At 38.9% G+C, this 26478-nt stretch overlaps 1 protein-coding gene across 1 annotated transcript; it reads right to left on the bottom strand.

Moving 5' to 3' along the window:
- Window positions 1-87: 87 nt before the first annotated feature.
- On the bottom strand, window positions 88-26056 carry snx17 (sorting nexin 17). The gene is made up of 15 exons (XM_005914400.3): window positions 25231-26056; window positions 21155-21229; window positions 19330-19447; window positions 17834-17898; window positions 15998-16108; window positions 13363-13453; window positions 11237-11324; window positions 8059-8128; window positions 7377-7469; window positions 6870-7073; window positions 2925-3053; window positions 2493-2570; window positions 2278-2352; window positions 2140-2181; window positions 88-2037 (listed from the first exon to the last, which is right to left on the bottom strand). The coding sequence occupies exons 1-15, from the start codon at window positions 25288-25290 to the stop codon at window positions 1936-1938; spliced, it is 1401 nt and encodes a 466-aa protein (XP_005914462.1). The 5' UTR covers window positions 25291-26056; the 3' UTR covers window positions 88-1935.
- Window positions 26057-26478: the final 422 nt, after the last annotated feature.

Here is a 26478-nt window from a genome sequence, read left to right as displayed (position 1 = left end):
ACAAAACTGCTGCTGCAAAATAAATGGGAGTAGTGGTGGTAAAAGATGACTGTTACATAATAAATAAAATAAACCCACACATAATCGTTGAAGTTCAGAGTTTATTTTAAGCATCATGACCAAATGAACCGACAGCTGTCACTGAACATACCACTAAAAATCAACATGAAAATTAGTGGAATGTATCAAGACGGTACAACGTTCATAAAAGCAATGCTAAAGGAAAAAAAACCAAAACAAAACGGCACATTAGAAAAATTTGGCACCTACACATACACTAACATCAAGGACCTTGCAGCTTTGTGTACTTCATATCGACAGGAACAGAGAAAATATAAATGAATCGCTGCGACCGTGTCTCCCTACAGTGAAAGCAACCGAACAGAAGAATCACACCAGTGAAAGAACAAGACAATTATACTGAGAACATTTTTGTTTGCAGTTCTGGCTAAAAGTGACAGTAAAGCTGTTGATAGGTTGGCACTGATTTACAGTTAGCGTCTTTAAAATCTGCTGGCATGAAATAAGACAAGTTGACAGCAAAAAAATAAAAAAAATTAAAATTAATAATAATGGAATAACACACTTATAAAAGTGGGATATGTTCACTCTTTAAAATTTTGTTCACTCCAGCAATTATGATCACATTAGCCGCTTCATCAAAGCACCTTTTACCAAATCCTCTGAGATGACTGGAACAACGTACGAACAAATTACAATGAACTGAAGCCCCGCGACGCCATCGCTCCCCCCAAAAAGAACAACACAAATCAAAATCAGATGCAAAAATTTGTAAACAATTTCCATTTGAACTAAAACATTATGTAAACATGATAAATGTTGGTCCATTTAAACTTTGTTCCATACAGCTTAGATTACATTAGATCTGATTACAATAAGCTAGATGATAAAGATATTAGTAAATGTTCAGAATACTTAATTGCATGTACATAATATAAAAAGTGACTTTTTAAAAATGTTTATTTTGTGCAAAATGCTTTAGTAAACTATAATTTGGCATTTATGAGAAACCTTTAAAAAAAAATTGTTAAAAAAAAAAATCTGATGGATTTACTGAGCCCCCCAGGGTAAGAGCCTACGCACATTTATAAATTCATGCTCAAACATTCATCTCCACCGGTTATACTGTGCAAAAACGATGGGTTCAGCAAGTGCAAGCAGCTCAACCAAATCAACCATCCATTAAATTCTGCAAAATTCTAGTTAACATCTCTTTAGTTTCAACCCATGTGAGAAGGTGACCCCAGAAACTATATATTAAAAAAAAAAAAAAGCAAGTTAAGGCCTCGAACTACATCTGAATACATGTGACTCTAATGTCTAATATAAAATGAACCCCTGCTGATGATCTCTGTTAACTTGGCACACATGTAGCATGACGCACAAGAGGACCACTGACATCAGAGGAAGCATTTTGGTATATAGCAAAGCCGAACATTGATCGTCACGCAGCTAAGCAGTTGCTCTAAATATTCTACATTTTGAGTTAAAGAGAACATTCTCAGAAATATGCCTGGTAACTTCCAGAACAACTGCGTCCAGTTCTGCTGCATCTTCACTAGTGCCGGGTCTAACCAAACAGTTGGCTCTCTGGTTGGAAACGGACACGCAGCCAGTCAGGGAAGAATCCAGGATCTTCGAATAACGTACGTTAATGACATGATAAGTTCAATAAGAGAGCTGGATGATATGATGATTGTAACTAAAATGCAAATCAAGATTACCCTTCAGAGTCTAAATCATGAAAGGTCACCGTCAAAGATTAAATGAGAGCTTAAGGCAGCAAATTCTCCGGGAAGTAGCTACAATATTGCAGAATCGGACGCCTGCGTGGACCGCTCGGCTCGGCTCAGCTCAGCTTGTAATCTTTGTCGTTAACAGTGGAATGAGTAGGGGAGGAAGGGGAATTGTGGGTTACAGGTCATCGTCTCCGATTCCCTCGAAAGCATAGTTGCTGATGTTGTTTGCCAAGTTGGAGGCGCTGACCCCTCTGAGAGACACTGAGGTCAGCTTGGTCTATATGGAATAATCAATATAAGTATAATTAATGCTTAGCTGATGCTAATTTATTGGAATATTTATTAGCTAGTCAGTAAAAACGACAAAGAAGGTACTCACTGAGAGTTTGACAATTTGTTCACGGTTTGAATCAGGGGAGTCCTGCAGCATGGAAGAAAAAAAAAAAAAAAAAAGACAGTCAAGAAAAAAAAGCTACAGCTGAGAATAGAAAACTTGGCATGCTATCCCGTTTCTCACCAGTAGAGGGGAAGATTTCACAGCTTGCTGACTGTCAGACCGGTGGATGGAGCCATTGTGTCGTTTCCTCAGCATCTGAAATGTGACAGAAGACGTCAAAAGAAATAGAATAAATGTCAAAGCTATAAATGAACGACTTATACATTTACAAACGCTGTGATATGTATGGAAAACAAAATGATGGCATAATGTTGTTAAATGCAGTCAACACAAACCTTTTTTATGCTGCCACCGGACTTCTTTACCATTAATTCATCCACCATAGACTGGAGGCAGATACTCATCATGATAGCCTGCAATCACATCCACACAGAAACCAGTCAGACATAAAGCAGCAAGCCTGTATAGTTTGAAAAAGAACAAAACGCACTAAAAATGGCCGACCGCATAATGAGCTGCAAGCAACTTACAGTTACACCTCCTTAAAATCTCAGCTAAACTATGAAAAAACAAAACAACACGGCTGTTTTCAGCCTTGAGCCGCAGCATTTTTGAGGTAATCCAATGAGCACTAAAGAGGATTATGTACAGTACCTTAAGAAACTAAAAAATTCTAAATACAAAGGGAAAAATTATCTTTAATGAAAAAAAAAGAAAAAAGATCTAGTTTATCTATATAAAAGTGAAACTATCCATCATCCTCCTACCTGGTCGCTGGTGATGGTGACCCACTGGAGGCGGTCCTTGCTCATCAGGTACTCAAAGGAGAGCTCGAGTTTGATTTCAAATTGACCCGAGCTGCAGGGATTGGTTGTACCGTTGGCAATTGGAACTTGCTGCAGTGACAAAAACAAAGACAAAAAAAAGTCACCTTCTGTTATCATCGACCACTTCTGATTTGCTTATTCTGTTGTGGCCCTTTTCCTTCTTCCACTTTCAATTTGTTGTACTGTGTTTACATTTGAGAATGACAAAGAAACCGATTTCAATATTTTTTCAACCAGCATCAAACTTTCAATATTAAGCGGATAAGCTCCGTCGCTGGAGCTAAATCTCATTTTCTACCCTGCATGTCTTCTCCTTAAGCTGCTATTCTTGAACTCCTGCATCACAAATGACAGGCAGGCTAAAAGATAACATGAAAGAAATATTTGTGATGGGTGTGTTACGCTCCCTAGAAATAAGCCCTCATTCCTCGTTTAAGCAGTGTCTGCCCTTCACTGCTTCACAAACCATTTCCTCTCTGGGTCAGAATGTAGCTGTAGTGAAAATGCAAGACAAACAACGGTCTGACACAGATGCACAAACACATGTACATGCTAAGTGTTTATTTTGGGTTCTTCCGAATGTAATTTGGCTACAACGGATGGGGGAGGGGGGGTCTTGCAGAGCTACAACAAATGAGATGTTTTGAATATTTGGCTGCTAAGGAAAGGACTCATTAAATGACTCTGACCTCTGAGAATGAGCTCAGGAATTAATCACCCTGCCTGGCAGTGTGGGGGCTCAGTCTGTAACACACAAGCTAGGATGCATTGCAATTTTAGATGTGATGCCACGTGTCCACATCATTAACTCTTAGAGAATTGTAAAAGCTTCTTTGATACACATAATGACTGTAATGCTCAAACACAAACGCAGTACAAAAGTGAACTTTTTTGCCCATCTCCATTCAAATGACATATTTAAATGTTCCATCTTTCAAATGGCAGCAGAAATTGTGCGGGTAGAGCCTCAAGTAATGCTTTTCTCAGTAGTAAAATAGACTGTTCTGCTACAATTGGGTGCAAACACACAAAAAATGCATATTTCAGCTGTTCCATGCACAATACTGTCATGGTCCGCGGCCCGGTGTCCGAGGAGCTGATGGGATGCCCACGCCCACGGGTGTGGCTGTTAACTCCACACCTGCATTCCATCTCAGGCGATTATCAGGTGGACTATTTGATCCAGCCCAGCCAGCTGCTCCACACCAGTAACGTACACCCACGGGAAGGCGGTTGTGAAAACCCTCATTTACCTGAACAAACGCTAATCTTTTCCTTTGCGCTCAGGTAACAGCTCGGTGTGTTTTTGAGCCACCTGCCTGTCCACCTGCCCGTCTGGAGTTTGGATCGCCTCCGGTACCAATCACCTCTACTTTCCTGGAGCTCCCCCACGGACCCTCACCCCTCCCTCCGGCTCCCACGGCCCCGCTTTGACTGTAAGACTCATACTCTCCCCCACGTATGCTGCTATTTCCCTGCTTCCCAGTAACTCTCTTCCTCTTTCTGTTGCAGCCTCCCACAGTCCCGATTACAGCGTTCCTGCGTAACTCATCCCCCGGTCCCTTGGTTTTTCTAGTTTCTCGCGTGTTTTCCTTTGACCCTTCCGGGACACCTTTAGTTGAAATAAAGTTTATTTTTCGTACTCCTGTGCATGTTGTCTCTGCTTCTGGGTCCAGCTTGTGTACGGAACTTCGGTTCATGACAAATACTGGTTAATGAGATGCTTTACATTCCCAAAACAAGCCGTTTTTCTAGATGGCTTAAGAGCTGAAGTGTCAAATAAGGTAAAAAAAAAAAAAAATCAAAAATCCAATTAATGAGTTAAATTTAGCCCATTTGAAATTGTAACTTTTTAAAAGGGGATCAAATGTATTTTGAAAAATGCACAGAAAGAACAAAATCTGTATAGCTGAAACTAAATATTGTTTAGTATTTGTGATACAGCAAAGAAAAGATGGTATAAGACCATCAATCCAATCTGTGCACAAAAATAGCCGAGCGCTGACGCAATCACAAACATGAGACTCTCCAACATTCCCGGTCTTTGTTATCTTAACGCCACTGTCTGCAAATATCTACCACAACTACAACTAACTTATGTTTAGAAGTTTAAATCTATTCATCATGTGGATGAATATCATGATAATTGGTAATTTTGATGATTACCTTTAACTGTTCTTTTTCCATGGTGGAATGATTATGCAGGATACAGCTTTAATAACCTCTCTAATCCACAGAGGGTTAAAAGTTTAGATATAGGCTTAAATATACATGCACTCACTGAAATCTTTCAATATGTGGTGCTGAAGGTCCTACAATGTCCTACAATGAAGGTCCTTTAATGAGTTAAAACTGAATGTACATTGTCACAGACTGAGAGAGTGCTGACCAAGAAGGAACCTCCTGCTCCAAAATCGATACCTTCAACCTAAACTGGAATCTGTAGCTGCCCACACAAACCAAATGTTTTTGTTTTTTTGCTGAGACAGACGCCCAGTTGAGAGAGACTCAGTCTGTAACATTTGAGGAAATGACAACAAGAGACGGTTTTTGTTCCTTCCCCCCCCCACCATCAATGCAACAGATAACACTCATTAAATGCTGGGCATTGGACCAGCAATATGTTAGCCTGATCAATCAATTCCAGTCATATGCTCGAGGGACTCTGGCAACATCTCATGCTGATCAATTGATTTAATGTCACAGTTGAAACAGAACCTTCATGGATTAACTCGTAAATCTTTGGTGTGTGATGTAGCACCATTACGCTTTCATTAGACTCACCACCCAAAAAAACCCACACTTTCAATGGGTTTAATTCAGTGTTACTGGAGCTGTTAGTACTGTCTGATAGCTTTTTTGAGTTTTTTCTGCACTTCAGCACACTTCAGAATAAGATAATGGATAAAATGCATTAAATTTCCAAGTACAAAGAACTGTGTGTGAGATACAGCACTTGAAAAGACAAAGTAGCCAAGAAGCAAAAACACTCAGCTAGTAAATGATTTCACCATCACAACATTTACAAGGAACTCACAGATGGCTCAGATGATGCAGAGTTGACATTTAGACTGATTTTGAGTTTTCTGTTAATATAAAAGGTAAAGAAGAGACTGTACAAGTGGTATGCTTTAACAAAGTTCAACAGACTAATGATAAAAATAGTTTCATTCACTGACTGAAAGAGGAAGCATGGAGGAGGAACAGCTCATGACCAGAAGTACTCCACCTTAATACCATAGCAGCCAGTGGACATGACACATTGATATTACTTTATTACTTACTGAAGGAAGTGGCAGCATTAATTCAAAGGCATGAAAAACAAGCAGAAGACCAGGCTGAGACAAGTGGTTGCTGTGATTGCCTGAAGAGACTGCATCATGTCTGAGGGTAAAAAGACTAAAAGCAAAAACTGGCTTGAAATATGAAAAAAAAACCCTACTGAGATAAAACTGAAGCGTGCATGTACTATCTGGTGTTTTACTTTGAATTCAGTGTATTAAAGAAACGCGCGAGAAATAAAACTTGACATTTACACTTTTTTCAACACATGTAACTGTTTACAGAGGTGTGGAAGTACTTCCCCTCAATGCATGAATCTGCTTTTCCCAGCAGACAATTTGCAGTTCAAATACTGTTTTAGGTGTTAATCGATACAAAAGATCAATTCAGCACTATCCTTGTGTGGGCTGTGTGTTTGGGTAATTGGACTGATGACGATGGATGGTGTGGAGGTAAGCATTTTTAGCTAGCTGTTAATGCTAAAAAACTAACTATGGTTTGTTTCTGGTGCAATGCCAATAGGCCACTTTAGAAACAGGAGGGCCTTCATCTTGATAAAATAAAGGTACACTTAAACTCTCATGCATTCACGCTTCCACTTACAGAAGATGTGATTCGCCAGCACCTCATGCGAGTAACTTTGAAGCTCCCCTCTTTCATCTGTTCATTAGGCAGCTTGACATGGAAGTTGAGCTCATTGTTTCCGGCGCTGACGATGACTTGGCAGCCCTTCTCGGGGAAGTCAGTGACACAAGGGTCAAACTTAATATAGCCATAATATTTGAGGGTCTGGCCTAGATGGATGAACTGAGGAAAAAAAGAAAAGAAAAAAACAACAACAACCAAACAATTTTTAGATGTCATTTTTTTAGGCGTACCTAATCCCTGATAGAAAATTCTGAAATTCTCTCCTGGGATGTGTTTAAAAATTCATATTATGGGGCAAACTAGGTTAATTGCATAACATGGAATTCACTAGAGGGAGTATTCTCCGTGGTCTACAGATTTGTCCTAGCACAAGGACATTTCTGAGCATCAGCTGGATTTAAGTGACAACTGGCAAAGAAAATTCAAATGGCAGAAACGTCAAAAAGAGGCACCCTTGCTTACTTCTTTCTTAGAGCCTTTTTCCTGCAACGATTTGAGCTGCCTGTGCTGGTCTTTGTTGACGAGTATCCAGCCTCGCTCAATGTCAGATACTGTCTGGTGAAGCAACAAACAGGAAGTTTATTTTTCTACACAGACAAATACAATAATTCAGGTCAATGAGTTTCCTTTGCTAGGAGAAACAACACTAAAAACGCCATGTTAACAGTGCAGCTCAACAAAATATGCACAAAAGCACAAGCTCGTTGGCACTATACTGCTTCGCAGAGGCAACGCTCAGAGGTTACAGATTCTAATCAAACTTGCCGCCCCGAAAATGCTTAATAAAATCAGACAACTGTTACAGCAGAGGGAAGTTACTATAATAGGAAGGACATCTCTTCTGAAAGAGGGACGCAGAGAGGATTCAAGGTGTTGCAATGTTAAAACAAGCTGACACCAATATTTCGATAATGGATGTTCCCAGGGGATGCACAAAAGCATTTGGCAACCAAAAGATGAAGCAGCTGCTGATTCAGTTTTCTTGGTGAGAGGCTGGCACCAAGCAAGCTCAATAAAATACAACAGATGCAATCTGGAAACAAATACAATCAAGTCTAATTTAAATTTTCTGCTTGGGTGCACATCTCAGCGGGAGTTTAATTTAAAACAGTGTCTGGTTTACCTAAGTGATGAAGCCTCTTACCTGAGCATAAAGCAAATTCAGGCCAACTCTGTTTTCCATTACATCACTATCATATGCCATGTCCCAGTAGCTGAAGAGACAAAAAAAATAAGACAGTGTCAAATAAAGCAGAATTAACACAGCCTGATTGTCAACTTTGAGTGATTTGAAGAGAGCTAAGGGGGGTACTGTAGTCATGTGAAAAACTTTGGCAGCAATAACCTGAAGTAATCATTTTCTGTATGACTCTGGAATCATTGTGAAGGAATTTTGGCCTACTCTTCCTAACAACACTGCTTCAGTTCAATAGTTTATTCACCGCTATTAGCCTCCTGCAACAGCAATCCAATAAGCTTCAGTTCTGGACTTTGACTGGGCCATTGCAACATCTTGATTTTGTTGTAGATTTACTGCTGTGCTTGGGATTTTTCTCTTGTTGCGAACGCCAATTTTAGCCGAGCTTTAGCTGTCAGACAGATGGCCCCACACTCTAGAATACTTTGGTGTAGAGAGTCTGAGATATAGCTCTTGGTTTTTGGTTTTTTTTTTTGCAGTTTTTCTGACCATGAACAATCTGGCCTCAGGGTGAATTTTGCTGGGTTGTACACTCCTGGGAAGATTAGGGCATTGTGTTAACACACCTGAATGCTCCAGACCAGTCAACTGCCAAAATGTCGGCTTTTAAATAGTTGGTCTTTTCTAACATGCATGTACATGCAGCAGAAAGGAGTCAGCTGCATTCTTAATACTGATGATGCTACTATTTGTTTCAGATCAGACTGATACCATAAACTAAACGTGCAAGGAGCAGGACAGAGAACAAAAGACTGCTAGCCATCAATTCACTGTCTACTATAAGCCCTATTCACATCACATGGACTTTGTACCATGCAATACAATGCATTAACCCATTAACAAACCTATTTCTATGGACTATGTATTTATCAATACAAGACAATGGAGACGTCTGTCCGGTGTACAGTCAAACTCCATCCATGAAATGAGTGACTTATGGAGAAATCAGCTCAGTCAGTGAGTAAGGCATGTAAACATTCACCTCAAGAATTATTTGCAGCTGAGTTTGAAAGGATGTGAGTGAAATGGTATAATTTCCACACAGCACTGTGGCAATATTAGAAGTACTGCTTGTACGTTTGTGCAAAGAGATGTGTGGGAGCCCGAGGCCAGCTTGAAAATCAGAACATGATGTTGAAAAAGAAATTCAAAAAAATTCTATCTGACTGAGACAGACGAATCAGATCTGGGTCTATGTTTTTAAAAACACCCAGAACAACAGTATACAATTTAGATGTGTCACTTCCTCACTGCTGGTTGTGAAATGTCTTAAGCAAACACTTTCTTTACACCACAACTGAGGCATTTTTCCTGCCCCAGTTACATTTTGTATTTACGTTTGTTCTTAAATAAAATCGTCCTTGTGCTCATGTTTCCCAACAGTTTGGCGCAAAGGTGTGAAATTTAACATGTAGGCGCTTGGCTGGGGTGCTATTAGGAGCAGTTGAATAGAGCAGTTGTTTGAGGAAATGTTAAGCTACTTGGCCACATCCGCAATTCAAAAACGACCAGTAAAACGTAGGGCGGTGAAAGGGAGCAAGAGAGTATGGGTGGTGGAATCAGAAGCACTGTGTTTGGTGAGTCCTTTTATTTTGTCTCATCAGATGTAATGGAAAGTGCACTTAAAGACCCTGTTGAGAGAAATAGTTTTGCTTGTTGAAGTGGTTCAAACCACCTCCTGGATCTTCTTTACCGCATACAAAGACTGAAAATACCATAAAGCTACAATCTTACTAGTATATAAACTATATTGTACCGCTCACTAACCTTGACTGTTTTTCATAATCCTGTATTCATTTTGTAGATGCTTTGAATAAAGCTTGGCAATGGAGAACTGCATCATACATTTTAGGTTTTCAGTAGTTTTCTTCCCTACATTCTCCCTCTTCGTCTGGATCTCATACTGGGGGGTCTGTTTTTTCTCCACCGCCACTTGTTAGTTCTACGTTTACTCTTCCCCTCACTCTTCTACACTCCACAGCGAAACTAGGTCAGCAGGACTGAGACTTTCCTTGAGGCAGAAAGAAAGTAAACATCCTGTGTACCTCCAGAGTCCACAGGAGGCAGAATAATGAAGGAAAAGAAAAAGGAGGAAGCAGATAAAAGTTATCTTGACAAAAAGCGGACAAATCAGCGGACTGGACTGTAGGCTTGAAACTGAATGAGCAGTTAGTATTTTCTCGTTTATTTAGCTGTTTCTCTCAAATAGAACAACATTAAGACTAATTCTATCACCTTTTCCCCAGTTTTTGTGACACATGCAATTCCTGGTGCACTGCTCTCCACACCAACAGCTCAGACTCAGTGGGTTTTTCTGTTAATTGAAAAGTAATACAGATGTCTGCAGCAAAAAACACTGTTGATGCATTTCTTGTGCTGACATTTAGTTTCCTCTGATGTTTATTGAACCCTGACCCAGTCAAATAAATTATAAACCCGAAAAAAACTAAACAAAACACTGATGCAGCACAACAGTCGTTGGAAATGTGACTTTCGTGAAATGAGAAGTTCAATTATATAAAATGTTTGAATCTATTTGTTTATTTTCAGGCTAAATTTTGTGTAAATAAAAAAGCGAAAGCTGGTAATCGATGAACCCCAAGAACAAGTTTAAATCTCAGAGTAAATGATTTATCAGAACTCTGGTTATCCAGTTAATTGGTAACGAAGATGTTAGAAATTGCAACAGGCATTCTGCACCAAGGGTAAATGAATGAAATGAAATCTATAGCAAGATAAAATATAATATAAATTTGTTTGCAGTTATTTTGTCCTTTAATGTTTTGGTTTAGTTCTGGTTCAAAGATTAACTTGTTGGATCAGTGCAACTGATTGTTGTAGACGCTGTAGCTGTAAGGAATACCTACTGCAAAGACAAACTGCAAAGTGGTGAAATTTAAGTAGATGTAGAATTTATTGTCATTTCATTACATTTTCTGGACCAAACCCACTTACTGTCAGGTCATGATCATCATTCTCCCTGACAACAAAAAAGGTAACCTTTCTAGCAGCCCATCTTTAACCTTCTCTTTTGACATGTCTACACCAAGAGCTTTACCACAGATAAAGAAAACAAGACATGATCAGATTCATACTCATAATGTGAACAAGAGGAGGTACATACCTTTTCCGTAAGACTATGTGAAATTCTGAGCTCCGCGAGCTGGTAATGGATACATAGGGCAGCTCAAATTCTTGCAACTTCCGCACAACTGAAAGAGGAAAAAAAAAGCAGAATTTACCAGAAATGTAGCTCAGGTACCAAAGATATGGATAACAATGTCTACAACGGGGAAGACACCATCTGTGCAGGCCCCAGCAGGATAAAACTTGTGGTAAAATGTGTGTGTTTGACAATACTTTTTTAAAAGGGCTCTTGTGTACATGCACCCAGAATCTGCAGCTGTTTTATTGCAGTCAGTTCCCTAAGGAGAGTGAAGCAGACTGAAGGTCGTTGCTGCTGCTACTTTGTTTTCACCCATCAATGAATGTGCTCAGTGCACACACACAAATACACACAAATGAGATGACTAAAGAGCCCTTTAGTTTACCATTAGGTTTATAAAAGTGTATTCTGTCTTTTTTATGGGCAGAGGGGCTGTGTACTGAAAACAGAAACACAGAGTGGTTACTTTGATGTTGAAAATTATCTGGCATAAAGAGAAACAAACTCAATACTTAACATGTAATTGGACATTTTTAAGCAAAATAAATCATCTCTGGAAAGCTAAAAATGCCACAAAAAGCAAATGAGAGCAGCACTAATTCAAACCACATCCTGGCTCTTCTCAACATGTCCGTAATATTTTACATTATATCCTGACTAACACTCCGACCTCAGGGAAATTACTGCCTGAATTTTTCTCATTATCCTGTTATGTCAATCATCCCACCATCAGTTCTGCTTGATCAATGACCTGCTGCGTTGTTAGCCATATTTAGCACATGCCTCTTCTTTTTCATATCACTCAGCCTCAGATTTAAATGGCAGGATGAACAACACGTCTGTAAAATATACAGACCCCTCTGAGTTCATCTGGGTTCACTTCCAGCCTGGTATCGATGCTCTCTGAGGCGAGCATGTGACAGGTGGAAACCATGAGAATCTCAGACTGTGGAGAGGTTTGACCTAAAAGGGCTCTCTTCCTCTGTCACTGGGGTATACATGAATGTGAATGCTAATACTTTGCAATGATGTGCGTCAAGTGAAACTGAGCCACATGAGATGTGGCCATTTGGTCTTTTGAGGCGGTCCTGTAAGTAACATTGACAACAAAAAGACAATGGACAAACCACATGCTAACTGCTACAGAGTCTTCACAAAATGTATATGGGCAAAAAAATGATTTTGCCCTGACTTGAAACAGTATCATTGTGTATTTCCATTTACAGCGTACTTTAAAAAAACAAAAACAAAACACATTTATAATGTGCTGGAAGTCAACACTCCTCTTGCAGTCTGGAAAAACAATAACTTTACTAATCAGACGCCTGTAAATGTGGTACCACTCTGGAACTGTTGGTAAACCACAACATGCATTTCAGCCAAGAACACTGCAAAAAGGATGTTGTGCGCACTCACACTCCAGCACTACAAAATGTTTTGCATGCACCAGCCAGCAAACAGCTGACTCTCACTGGGAGTCAAAACACCCCCCAAAAAATTTATTATACATTCTAGTTAGAGACAGAAATACAGCAGAATTTGGATTCAAGATAAACCCTCTAGAGGCGATACACAGCTTTTCTTTTTTCCTCAACTAAACTGAAGTATTTCTCAGAACAGAGAGACAAACACACTCAGCCGTATTCTTGTTGCCAGAATAAAGTTCCCTGCGGTTCCACAGGAATCTACTCTCTAGCAATTCTTAATGAAAGTTCAAGTGTTTACACCAAAATCCAACTTTCATTTATTTCTGTGTGATTTGTGTCTTCTGAGAATTGTCTCTTTTGGTTACTGAGAAATGAATTCCAGCTAGAACATAAATAATCAGCAGTAATAAATGATGGCTCTTTTTTATGGCTCTTGTTAGCTGGAGAGATAATCCTTAAAACATTTGCTGGCAAACTACACTTTCAGCTCAAATGGATTTTTGCTACAATTTACTTTACTTTACAATTCTTATCAGGGAACATTTCTGCAGCTTATGTAGCACGCAAAAGAAAACTTTCCAGCAATAACAGAAACGGGAGGATGCTGCACAAGTTCAAGTTGCTTTTATGGCTCTGTTTTTATGATTTTGAACTTACATGATAAACTTCCATCCACACCTTCACGAACCAGGAAAAGACTGAAGTAACCAACAAGGTCATCTGGGAGGTCAAGCTTTGTCGCAACAGCCTGCAGAAACAATAACATTTAATTTCAGCAACATTCAATCAATCGTTTCATCAGAGCTTTATTTTTCAGAAGGTTAAAAAAAGAGCAGATTAAAAATACTACACTACCGGTAAAAAAAATCAAAGAGATAAAAACAATAGAAAAAAAAATAGACTTCCATTAAAAATAAATAAATAGTATACTTATGTTGACAATTTGCTATAGCTTATTCGGATGATTAATAGCAGCTGGGACAAAGCCATTTCTGTAATGCTTTGAGACTGCAAACCTGAAATTACTAAGGGTGGGAGTCATTGTTTGGCTGATTGCTTAATGGTCATCTTCTGCAACTGTTTGATATAAATAGTTTAACTAGGTTAAACTGCAATTTGCCAATCAGCTTCTCTGACTAGTTTGACTGCATCAGTTTGTTACTGTTCTTCAAAGACAGGTTACCGTATCAGGACACCAAGGAAAGAAGATTAAACTGACTAAAAGATCTATAAAATAGATAAAACTGCTCACATTCCACAGTTTGACCTTTAATGTTTTTGGCATCAGGTGTGGTGGAATTTTTGCTGAACTCCACAAAGCAGTTTAGTATTGCTGACATATTTACTGAAATACAAGAGCTTCCTTGAAAAGGACATCTGGATGGGAGCATATGTTGTTCTATAACCCGTTCAGCATTAATGGTGCTTTTCCCAATTTAAGAGCTGCCAATTCCAAAGGCACTGATTCACCTCCACGCCATCAAAGATGAATGCTTTTCAACTAACCCTTGATAACAAGCCAGACGGTGTCTCATCTTTAACCCAGAACATCTGTGTTTACCAAAAAAAGAACTTTACTTTTTTTTTTTTTCGTCTGACCACAGAACAGTTTCCCACTTAGATTCAGTCTATTTTAATCTAGCTTTGGCCCAGAGACAGCAAAGAAATTTCTCCAGATTCTTAAAATCTTTTGATATTATATACTGTAGATGATGAGATATTCAAAGTTTTCACAAAGTAAGGAACATTATTCTAACATTGTTCTGCGATTTGTAGATGTGGTTCTTAGCAGATGGGCAATTCAAATGAAACAATATGCCCCAGTTTAAAAATCAGATTTGTTTTCTGTGCTCTTGTGTGAATAAAATGTGGGTTTATGAGATTTTTTTTTTTATTTACATTTTACACATTTCTGGTTTTGAAGTTGTAATTCTCATAATTTAACGGTAAACAAAGCCACATGCAAACCACTGGTAGAGTTTTTGAACTGCCTAGACAAAACAAACAAACAAACAAAAAATCTAGCATTTTAGTTAGTAAAATAATTAAGCAATACTACATTGAGGCAGAAACCCTGACTAAAATATACACCATCTGTGTGCTCTGACAGCTGCTGTTCTGATCAGAGGTTAACTGTGGTTAAACTTTCATAAGAGACTCAAACAAGTTTGATTTACAGCCAAGATCGACAAAGTGCACGCCACTGAGGCATCACCATGTTTACTGGGATGAGTTAGAGTGTGTACTTTAGTGTGTGTTTATGGTGAATAAAGAGTACAGGTGAAGTGCATATACTGAATGGTTTGGACATCACCATGTCTCGCACAGATTATTAAAAAAATAATAAAACAACAACAACAAAACAAGTCACATATAATAAAGCTGTTTGATAATAATACAGTATATTTGTTTCACTGGCACATTGTAATTGCTCTTTTGGGATTATGGCCTGAAAGCTTAAATAGGCCTGTTGGGTATTTTCATCATGCCATCAAGTGTCTTTAGAGTGTGCTTAGATTTGTTTTCTTTCCATCTGTCTTGGTCGTGTTCCGAGTTTTCCTTAGTTTTGATTGAAGTAGGCCAGACTTCATAAAGTGCTTCGTGAAATATTGCTGTACTGAGGAGGTGCTATACAAATAAACATGGCTTAATTTGACTTATGGTATGTAGTGCCTCAGAGCTCACAGGAGATTGTAAAGCAATATTGCTTGCCTGAGGCAAATCCCTGGTGTCTATCAGATCTGTTATGAAGAGCTCAAATGCCTCTAGGTCAGAGATGGCCATACCGATTTAAATGAAATAAGCAATGGGCCACACTTTAAATAACTGAACTGAAACATGGCCACAGGTTACAATGAAAATATTTATAACTTGCTTAGATGCCTACATAAATATTTAAAATACGCTACATTCTGGTAGTGTCCTGGTATATACGCTACTGCATGGGTCACTGATCAAACACACTGCATTGGAATTGAGTGAAATAGCAGCGCAGACTTATCTAGTTCATCCAATTCCAGCCCTCAGGGCTGAATTTTGTCCATGTGCTCTCCAGCCAAACACACAGAACTAATAAAAAAAAAAGTTTAAACCAAACAGATAAAAGTTTAAGACTTTAGTTTCTTTTAACTATATCAAGATATGGAGCTGACAGCAGTATTCACTTATAGTTTTTTCATGTAAATATTTTTCTGTCTAAGCAAGATTACAACAAACATGGCACTTAAAAAGCACCGTACTGTGCGAAACAGTAAAAACATGTTTACTCTCACTTTAAACATCCAGCACTTACATCAAGAACATCTTCTGTCTTATATGATGTGAGAATGTTGAATGTGACCTTCTGGCCATTACAGAGGCAAATATCTATTGCAACCTCTTCTGTGGGGATCTGCTGGGTCTCCTGTGGAAACAACAGGAAACAAAAGGATTGAATTCAACTTTCTGGGTGAGCTACATGTTTTCATTCCCATCAGTCAACAACAAAAATCACACCAAGCCACACAGATGGAAAAACTCTGTCTGGTTAGAGGGGGAACCACCCCCTCCCCCCCCCAAACCCTTTCCGACAATGGATGACCCTCCACTGTAACATTTTCTCAAACACAAATTTATAATGCACTTCAAACAAAATTTAATCCATTCAGTCTGATCACTTTTATCTTTACTGTCAATTTTGACATAAAAGCTTGAAAGATGTTCAAAGTATGTTAAGGTTTAACTCAAATGGAGAAGGAACAAAGGCAATGGCTCACATATGGGAATTATTTAGTGCATATAAGAATAGGACCTGTGCAATGAACAGTCCACAATAACGAGTAATTAAATATTTTTAATTATTAAAATCACCTTTAATTATTCACTAACTTTTTGGGGGACTGGACAATACTGATCACATTCATTTTCTTTGTAATTGATTGTTATCTACATACTGTTTGGAAAATATGAAAATATTTACCATAACTTTACTAAAGGGTTGCCTTGTTTTGTCCAAGCGACAGTCAAAAGGAAAAACTCCATAAAGATATTCAAAAGCAGGGAAATGTTTATTGGATATAGTGCTACATACAGTCTTTTGTTTTGGATAACAAACTTGTAAAAAAAAGCCACGATTTGACTACACATTACAAAACAATTTAAAAAAAAAAGCACCATTCAACAAAAATGCTTACTTAAAAAGGTAAAAGCAATATCATTATGTAAGAAAAGGCCTCTAACACTAATTAAACCAAGTCTGCATTAAAAAAAAGAAAAGAAAAACGTATGATAAGATGATTAAATAATCTCATCGTTTATATTGAGGGTGCAATCTTGAACTGGATGACTCCAGCTTCTTCTCTCTCTCGTCTTCCTGGCTAAATCATCTATCATCTTCCCTTTTCCCACAGCAGGGGGTCTCTGAGAGCACAGAAGGCACAGATGAAAAGCCTACACTGGGAGGCAAGTCATCTCCTATTCCAGACCTGCTTTCCTCACAGTACGTGAGAGAAGTGACATAAACACTGACTCTAATGTGCTAATCTGAGAGGAGAAGAGGGCGGAAGAAAAAAACAAAACAGGAGAATGGGTGCGATGTGGCTGCAGATGGATGAATCTGAATGGATTTGCAGCCTCAGGTAATGCAAGTCACAGACTAAATGATGCAACCTGCTATGAATAAGTTATGAATACACCATCCATTTGAAATGACATAGAATCAGCTTAAACTGAAAACCTGCTTAGATTTTTTGGTATGGAAAAAGCTTGTTTTGAGCTGGATGTCTCTCACACAGACACACACACACACACACACACACACACACAGTAACTAAGTTGCTGTGTTTAACAAAAGACTTGTTACATGATTCATGTTATCATTTTCCATGTTTCAGCATGCAGGCCAGTCTTGATCTGACACATCTAATCAGAAGCTTACAAGTACAGATGACACAATCCAAGAAAGTGTATGTGTGCTGCTGCGATAGATAAACAGCAAGAACAGCACTACCTCATTTCACCGCAATGTCAAAGTAATTACTAGTGAAGCAGAAATCACTGCCTCAGCACTTTAGTATAAGGTGCATTGCTCCTTTCAGACCTATTGACCGACAACAGCTTGATGCAGGTTAGATATAAAATAACCACCAACCTGTTGGGCCTTCCTTAAGAAACTGTTGAACAACTCGCTGGCTCCAAGCAAGGGATCCTGACGGACTGAAAAAAAACAAAACAAAACAAAGGACAGTAAAGCAATAATTGAAAGTAACACAACTACATGAATGCCTAACTGGTGTTGGTATGCAATTTTGGGGGTTACTCATAAACATCAATGTTTTTAGGTGGAGCCACTTCCCATTTCTTAGTTTTCTGCTTTTTGAGCTTGCTATTGTGAAATAGGTCATACCTTCCAAGTTATTTGTAAAGGCAATTTAGCTTAGCGCATAAAAACTTTATGACAGAAGGGCTGACCTCTGGAAAAGGATCAACGACCTTAACTGCCACTAACCAGCTCCAACACACCATACTTAGTAAATAAAAGGCTGAATGAACAACTCTCCTTTGCTTTGGCTTCTCATTTATTCCTGACACAGTTTTCAGTGGCAAAGCAGAGCATTTAACATTACATACAATATGACTAAGTGTGAGCATGTGTGTGTCATCCTGTATACTAACTTCACAAACTCCACTTGACAAAAAGGGAAATTTTGAAGCCATCTGCATCAGTGCATATTGTGTTTGCGTCAGTTTATTTTCCATAACTATGTCAAAAACCATGATGTAACCTAGTGAACTTGTAGCCAAGAACACCCTGAATGCGTATGCTCCCAGACTATGAGCAAATATGCACTCAAACAATGATCCCTTGTTCTGCTGTAACTTCCAGTGCTTGAAAGGATTAAAACCAACCCTCCATGTTGCTGCCAGTTGCACTTATTTGTGTATGTGTGTACTTGGATAGTTCACCTTTGACCTGTTTGCACAACGTGTAATATGCCGAAACCCTCTCGAATTGAAATACTCTGAATGGGTTTACTGACCTGATGCTAAATAAGCTTTTAAAACTGTCACGAGGTGTTCCACTTGGTTTTACCATGCCAAAGATTTTAATTATTCTTCATGGTACAAAAGCCGGGTATTTTTCCTCCAAAAAAACCAACCAAAAAAACAAAAACCTCTCTTTACTAAAAAATTCAAATCAATAAAAAATTATTTAAATTACTGACACTTTCAGCTTTGAGATTCTGGGTCTCGATATTTTTATTCATAAGGTGTGTCAACATTTCACTCCCAACTGAGGCTTTGTATCAGTGTCCCTGCTCAGACACTATGCCCAGATTAACAGTTCTTTCACACTTATGTGGCATGAAGAGAACAGTGCATGTTTGGACTCCCTGCAGACACCAAGCAAACTTGTTCTTGTGATTGCTGTGGGGAAAGCTCTCAAGGAAACCGTGTTTGTCCTGCAAATATTCTGTTTTAAAAACACAGACTCGTTATACACACAACGACTAAAGAAGGGAATGTGTGCAACTTAAAAAACACTATCTAATTTAAACACTGGTTTAAACAACCACTCTGCATCTGAATGAAGTGAAATACAATACAAGCCATCTGTGAAAAGTTTATTCTGCATGAATAACTTACTAGCTTGCATGTATTTCTCCAGCTGTTCTCTCCTCTGTTCGACCTCAGCAGGGGTCAGTGTGAAGATCTTCTTTGGGGGGAAGGCAGGCACCACATTGCTTCCATATTCTTTCTTTATCTGTTGATGCAAACCACAAGTTGTGAAGCTCGGAGGGAACAAAGAGTCGGCACTCTTGGAAAAAACAAACCCTCGCAAAACCAGTATTTCTCTGGTTTTAAGAGAAAACAGAGTTTGTTCAAGCAGTCTGCTAGCTACATTCTTATTTTAACAAAGCCATAATTACTGAAAAGAGATTTAAGTTTGAACTATTAAAAATGATAACTTTGCTATAGAACAGCAGTCTTCTGAATTAAAGATCTGTGGATTAATTTTTCTAAGAGGTACATTGAGGTTGTTTGAGATGAATCACAGGTTTATTTTAAGCACTGTTTCAACGGCTAGCTGCTAGAGTTTCCGTGCATAACAAACACAGACACAGACACACGAACACACGAACACATCTGGAACGCTGAATGTCTAGTCATTCCAAGTTTACTTTGTCTTCCAGCTTCTTGACTCATTTCTTTCCATTTTCTATCATCTGAGCACTGGTAGCTTGAACCATTGAAGTCTTACACCATTTGGTGTCTGATCTAAAAATCAAACACTTTTATGTGGTTTAATTTTTAACCTGCATATTGCTGCAGGTATGCTATGATGAAGGCAGACCACAGCGAGTGCTAGAGGAAAAGAGGCGATTTTCACCTCTGCATATTTCCCTGTGGTATTTTAAGTATGCCAGAGGCAGCAACTGGTTACACATACAAATAAGCTTTCACAGCCACACACACCGAGCACAGGTTGCAGATTCATAAAAGTCTGTCACATCTGAAATACATGTGAGCTCATGCGGAGCATTTTTGGCAGAGCTTGTCCTGTTTTTTACTGTTTGCTTTAAACAGGATTTGAATCTAGCACAGATTCTGCCGTGTTGCAAATCCTTACAGGAGAAAACACATGAGAAGCACTTAAAAAAAATCTAATTTTCTGAGCAATAACTGAGACGAGTGTGTGCACTACAATCAAGTGTGGAGTGTTTTGGGGTCATGAGTATGCCACAGGAAGCCCTTTGGGGTTGATGCTTAAAGATTTGAGTGTGTCTTTCCCACTCCCTGTTGCCAGGCAACAGCAACTGTCAGGATGATAACACAGAGTTGAGGATGGAGATTGTAAAGTTTGGCCCTAGCTCTCTTAGTTTGTAATGTGTATAAGCAAAAGGGGCATTGGGCACTCCTTTAGGGCCATGTTTTTGATGTTGTATACATTTTAGTGCACAAAGCACTTAAAAACACATCTTTACAAGAAAGAAAAACACATGTGAAACACTGAATACACTAATTGCCTACTAACAGCTCTGAAATATCAATCTGGCTGTGTGTAAAGCTCAGCTGAGGCAGAGACTAAACAACTCTCAAGAACAGACAACTCAACACTTTCCCACCACATTTCTTTTTCAGATTAAATTCCTTTTTCCAGCAGGTAAAGTGTAAGAAAGGCCAAGAACATTCTTTCCATGTCACACACACCCACCCACCTCCCCCATAATACTGTCTATTTACAGCCAATAGCTGGAACTCTTGGAAAAGCGGAAGCCAAAGACTTCAAGGCATCGTAGTCATGATTTAAAGTGACGGGAGGCTGGCGTATCGACCGTATGACACAAATACGAGTAAAAGGTCACCATGGGTGGATGTGATGGCATTTATGTCAGAGCACCACACATAAAAACGTGCTTTGAAGCACACTGACAGTGTGGTTGGTATATTAACATGGCTGAAACCTTACCTGTTCATGGAGGCCAAGAAGTTGGCTATAGCGTACCCGACAGTGCAGCACACCATTGACATGGATGTTGTAGGCCTGTGGGGACAGACATAAGGACAAAGACTATGTAAAAAAAGCATAAAGCGAGTGCTGAATTTGTTTCTTTAAATGCACACCCAACAGTGATTTGGTGACTTCAGAGGCATTGTGTTTGCATGGAGGAAATAAAACCACAACCGCTGAAAGACGCTGGAAGAATCAGCATTTACCACCCTGTACCTTTAGCATCAAGTTTCACTACTGATTTCATCTGATTATCCCACTGCAGTGTGCTTCCTCGGCTTTTGTTTTCTTAGACCAAACAAATGGAGTGTGAACTGGATTCAATCATATTCCAGCGACTTCCATCCAAAGAGGAAAACAGAACCTGCTGCACAGTTTTCAATCCAAACCGCTTCGTTTGCCTCATCCAGACATTTAATATAGAGAGAAAGTATTTCATGTGGAATCTTTAACTCCTTCTCTGGAGACACTTTGCTTGTTTTGACAGGAGCTGTCACTGAAAACTCCTCCACAAAACAACCACTTGGAGCTAGCAGACCAAAAATCTGCTTGCCTTCATGTTGAGAGCCAGCCACAGAAAGCAAGGAAGAAATTTTTCATGTCATTAAGTACGATAGTAAACCAAATATACATAAAAATGTAATGCATCAATTACAGAACAACCTACATGGAATAATCCTATTAGTATTGTGTGAAGAATTATTCTTAAGAATTTGAGAATTATTATTTCCTCCTTCATATGCTAAACCCCCCCCCCCCCAAAGAAACCCAATCAGCTTCCAGCAGGCTGTGCACAGTGATAAGGGAACAACAAGCTCACTGAGAAGACTTCATATTTGGATATCAAGACATAAACTGCTGTAGTGCTTTAATCCTCTTCCCTTTCTATCTCAATTAATTCTTGCAGTCAACATGGCGGGTCATCTGTCCACACAAAAGGAATTTTACAGTTTCTGACTGCACATGTTACATTCTCTTGCTGAACTGCACAAACAATCAAAGGGAAAAACAAGAATATCACGCCAAAAGTTGTTCTTGCAAAAGAGGAAGGCTTGGACAAAAAAAAAATATGTCTGTGTAGGCAGGATCCTGACAGGAAGGAAGAATGAGTATGCAGAATGTCTTGGCTCTAAAAATGCAAAAGTGCAACAACAACAAAAAAAAAAAAATACCCGAGTTTTTTTTTGGTGGCTACAAGCAGTTCAACTTGGGGACAGTTCAAGAGGCTGTAGATGTTTTCCTCCATATTCCCACACTCATCTTTGTTTCTGCACCCCAAACTCTTACAAATGTATTAAATAGTGTTACATTTTGATCCTAGTTCCTCATCATGTTTAAAAGCTTTTGATTTCATAATCCAGCTGCTAATCTAAAATTTGTGTCATAATAAAGTTTCTTAATAAAGGAGTGAGATGCTGTCTGATCCCATTGCTGTAATCAGATCAAAACACTGAATGTTCAGTCCTGAGAAAGACCAGATTTAATATGAGACGCCCTTGTTAGAAACAAAACTGTCAGTGTTTTTACTTTTTTCATCACTGCCCACTTTAACCCCTAAAACCATGTGATCTAATCTTGTGAACCAGTATCTGTGAGAGGATTTCCAAGATACCTGCTACTGTTAGCACATTTTAGGGAACCTCTCTGTGTCTCTAAGTTTATACATCTGGCTCAGTACATGGAGCCAACTGACACAGCTACACTGTTGAGCACAGCTTTCATGGTTTCAAAAAACAAAACAAAAACCAAAGTAACACAGACTTTGAATAATGAATAATGAACTAGTTTAGAGCTAAGTCTAAACCTGTTCCTCATCCTGAGTAAATGCGTTATCGTCACTTAATATAACACCAAAGTCTCTTGTTCTCATATCCACAAACACTAAAAAAAATTAGGTTGAAAAAAAGGCAGAAGTGTAATAGCGGAAAAAAACAACAACCCAGGAACACTGCCATAAAAAAGAGGCCTTTTTAATTCTAAGAAAGCCCTTTGCAAACGTGGCAAATTCTGCGGCTTACTGGTTCCAAGGTACACAACCCATCTCTCAGTGTTACAATCAAGCAAAGTCCCTTCCTTTCAGCTGGTTATGGGAAGGTCACAGTGACAGTCACAGGACTCCCAGCTGAGAGGTGAAAGGCCTTTGCTTTTCCTACTGGAGTACAGGCTAAAAATGTGCTTGGTTAAGTAGAGATACGTCAGAGAACGACATCAGTGAGGAACGTGTGGAGAACATTGTAAAGAGGGAAATAATTCTGAATTATTCGACATGTCCACTACTTCTCTTGCAAAGCTTTTTATGTTTATTTCCTAATTCTGTGCCAATTCAAACATTATTATACCTACTCCAAGACTTTCTTCCAAATACACAGTCAAAATGGAAAATACTCATTTACAGGTGTATGACACTGAGAGCAGCCAGAGTAATGTTACATTAAAATCAGATGATGCAGTGTTTGTGTTTTTTAAGTACACACACACACACATACATGATGCAGTGTTTGTGTTTTTTAAGTACACACACACACACACACACACACACACACACACACACACACACACACACACAGGACAAAGGGACCTGACACAAAAACACTTTTAATAAATACTATAGACACTGTTTTCTATAAAAATCCTGAATTATTAATTATTTGTTGCACGACATCAACACATGAGAAGCAAACTTGGGAACCGAGAACAGGTTCCAAATGATCTGATCCATCAGAGCTCTGAGCTTTCCAGTTCCATTCATCGATGCTGTCAAGGTTTTCTGACAGTCGCACATTGCTAAACAATGACGTCCCACTCCTGGCAGTGGAGCTCTTGCACATCTGAGTCAGATGCAAACCTTTTTTCTACTCTGTGTTCAGAAGTAATGAAACTGTTGTACTTATGCCATAAACCTGCAAAGGCCTACTGCAAGGAACAAATAAGAAAATGGATGAGGAATGGAAGCACAATTCATAATGACATCTTTAAAATCATTATCCATCTCAACTTGAACCCAAGCAGTTTTCTGGCAACTTGCAATCACCAATAGATCATATTTATCGTCTCTGTCCAAATAATCAAGCAACACAAGGAAGAAATCTTTTGAGTTGATGCAAACTTTGAGAAATAAACACTACATCTGGCAAACATTAATACAATGTATCCTGACTGTCAGTCACTGGGTTTTTCATAAATAGCAAAGAAAATGGTGCTATTACGGCTGTCCTTGATCAACCTTCACAAAGGCTACCTTCAGAACACAGCAAAGCACAATGGTAATTCATGTTTCAAACAACATTAAACACAATAAGAAACAGAAAGAAGAAAATAAACATAAAGATTATGCTGCAGCTCCCAATGTGCTTTGAAGACTACCATAGTTTAGACTGATATATATAACTGCTAGTTAAGGGATGAAGTTAAAGCAATGCTGGCTGTATTCTCTTTTTCTAAATAACACGGGAGATGGCAACATCATGGTAAGCAAACCTCAAATCTCACTAAGAATTTAGGTGCTGGCTCAAACCTTTAAAACAAAAGAGACTTTGTTGTGGCTGATTTGAGCCTATAAAGAGACTGGGACACATGCAAGTTTGTGCATAAAGCTTTGAGGGTAAATCACAGTGTGTTAAACTTCAGACATGGCATAATGATGCTATACGTTTATACTGTAGAACTAATTTTCTCCGCCAGATGAAGGTAAAGTGGCAGAAACTGTGTTGAACATGATAAAAGCCACATTACTTTTCTGTTGATGTCTCAAAGAATCATGCTAAAATAATTTTTGCCCAATTTGCTCAAATTTTAATACAACAAATCAAGTTTTTATTCACCTATGCCAAGCATAAATGGCATGATTACACAGTAATGTTTATAGCTGATTTATAACCCAGCAGTTCCGCCTTCCCAATAATTTGTGCACAGTAAACACTGGAGCCCGTGCCGCACTGACATTAGCTCGACATGTGGGCAGCTGAAACAAGCATTAACAGTCTGTGGTTAAAGCGGGTACAACAACAACAACAAAAAAGAAACGTCGTGCTTACCACGTAGGTCGAACCGTTTTCTCCCGAACGAACCTCTGTGTCGGGTATGGAAAAATGCATCTTAGCTCGAAACACAAGCAGCTCCCAGATGATAAGTCCTTTAACGCCACCACAGTCTGCGATGGAGAGGAAGACACCACAGTTTCCCCACAAAGTCCACTGCAGTGACTAACGTCGGTGACTACGGAGGAGGAGGAGGACGACGAAGAGGAGGAGGAGGCGTCTCTCTCTCGGTTCAGCCACTGGTTTGAGAGTCCGGGGGGATACTGTTGCCGGACTACGGGGCGACTGCTTACGACTTTATTATGTGGACAACAACTCGCGTACCAAGTCGCACTGACGTTAAGCTTCTCCCACGTCAGTGTTAAACTTTTCCCTCTGCCGTTCGAGTAGCAGCCATGTTGCAAGTGTAATTACACCTTCACTGTTAGCATTACAATATCCTATTAACTCACTTTAGGCAAGTTGTAAGAAAACCTTTAAAATCACCTATTTGTTAAAAAACAAAAAAAAAACCAAAACTCAGTTTCAAGCTGTGCAGTGAATTCAGTTCATTAGCGTAACCAGATGAAGTTGCTGGATAAAAGGTGCAGTTGGTTCTTGCAAGCCCAAGAGCGCCGCACAGCCCGTATGGTAAACCTTTCGAAATATATGAGCGGACAGTTTTACTTGAACGTTTCCTGCTTTCCCGACGTCCTACCTTTGCTGAAAAAAGTTTAAACAGCGACAAGGTATATACATAGAGCAAATGTGGCAAATATCGCGTAAGAAACCAGAGGCTACCCCACCGTCCAACCACTCTGTGTTCAGCGTACGTATTGGCAGATCAAGGTTTTGGGTCAAACCATCTTATCTTCGGCACACGGGTGTATACTGCAGTTTATGCAATTAAAATAACACAAATTCACCCCCAAGACATACAGTTATTTTACTTTATGGCACAATATTTTGTAAACATAACACAAAAGGTATTTTTTGTATTAGAATTAATTTTACTTGAAGTCCGCACGTTATTTGATCCAATCCGTTAGTTGGTCCAATCCGAACTGACAGTGAACGCGCAGTCAAAATTCATTAGTCAAAAATGTTTTTTTCCGCTAGTTTTACAACACACACAGTTAAACGTTATATTTAAAAAAAATATTCGAAGACGTGAAAAACTACTTCAAATGTTTTGAATATTAAAAATATTTTATATTTTGTAATATTTCTTATTTGACCTTTTTTCTACAGCTAGAAATGCTTACG

This window comes from Haplochromis burtoni, unplaced genomic scaffold, assembly GCF_018398535.1.
Source record: "Haplochromis burtoni strain Fernald_Lab_line unplaced genomic scaffold, NCSU_Asbu1 Contig_8, whole genome shotgun sequence".
NCBI classification, from domain to species: Eukaryota; Metazoa; Chordata; class Actinopteri; order Cichliformes; family Cichlidae; genus Haplochromis; species Haplochromis burtoni.
This window is presented reverse-complemented; position numbering and strand designations above follow the sequence as displayed.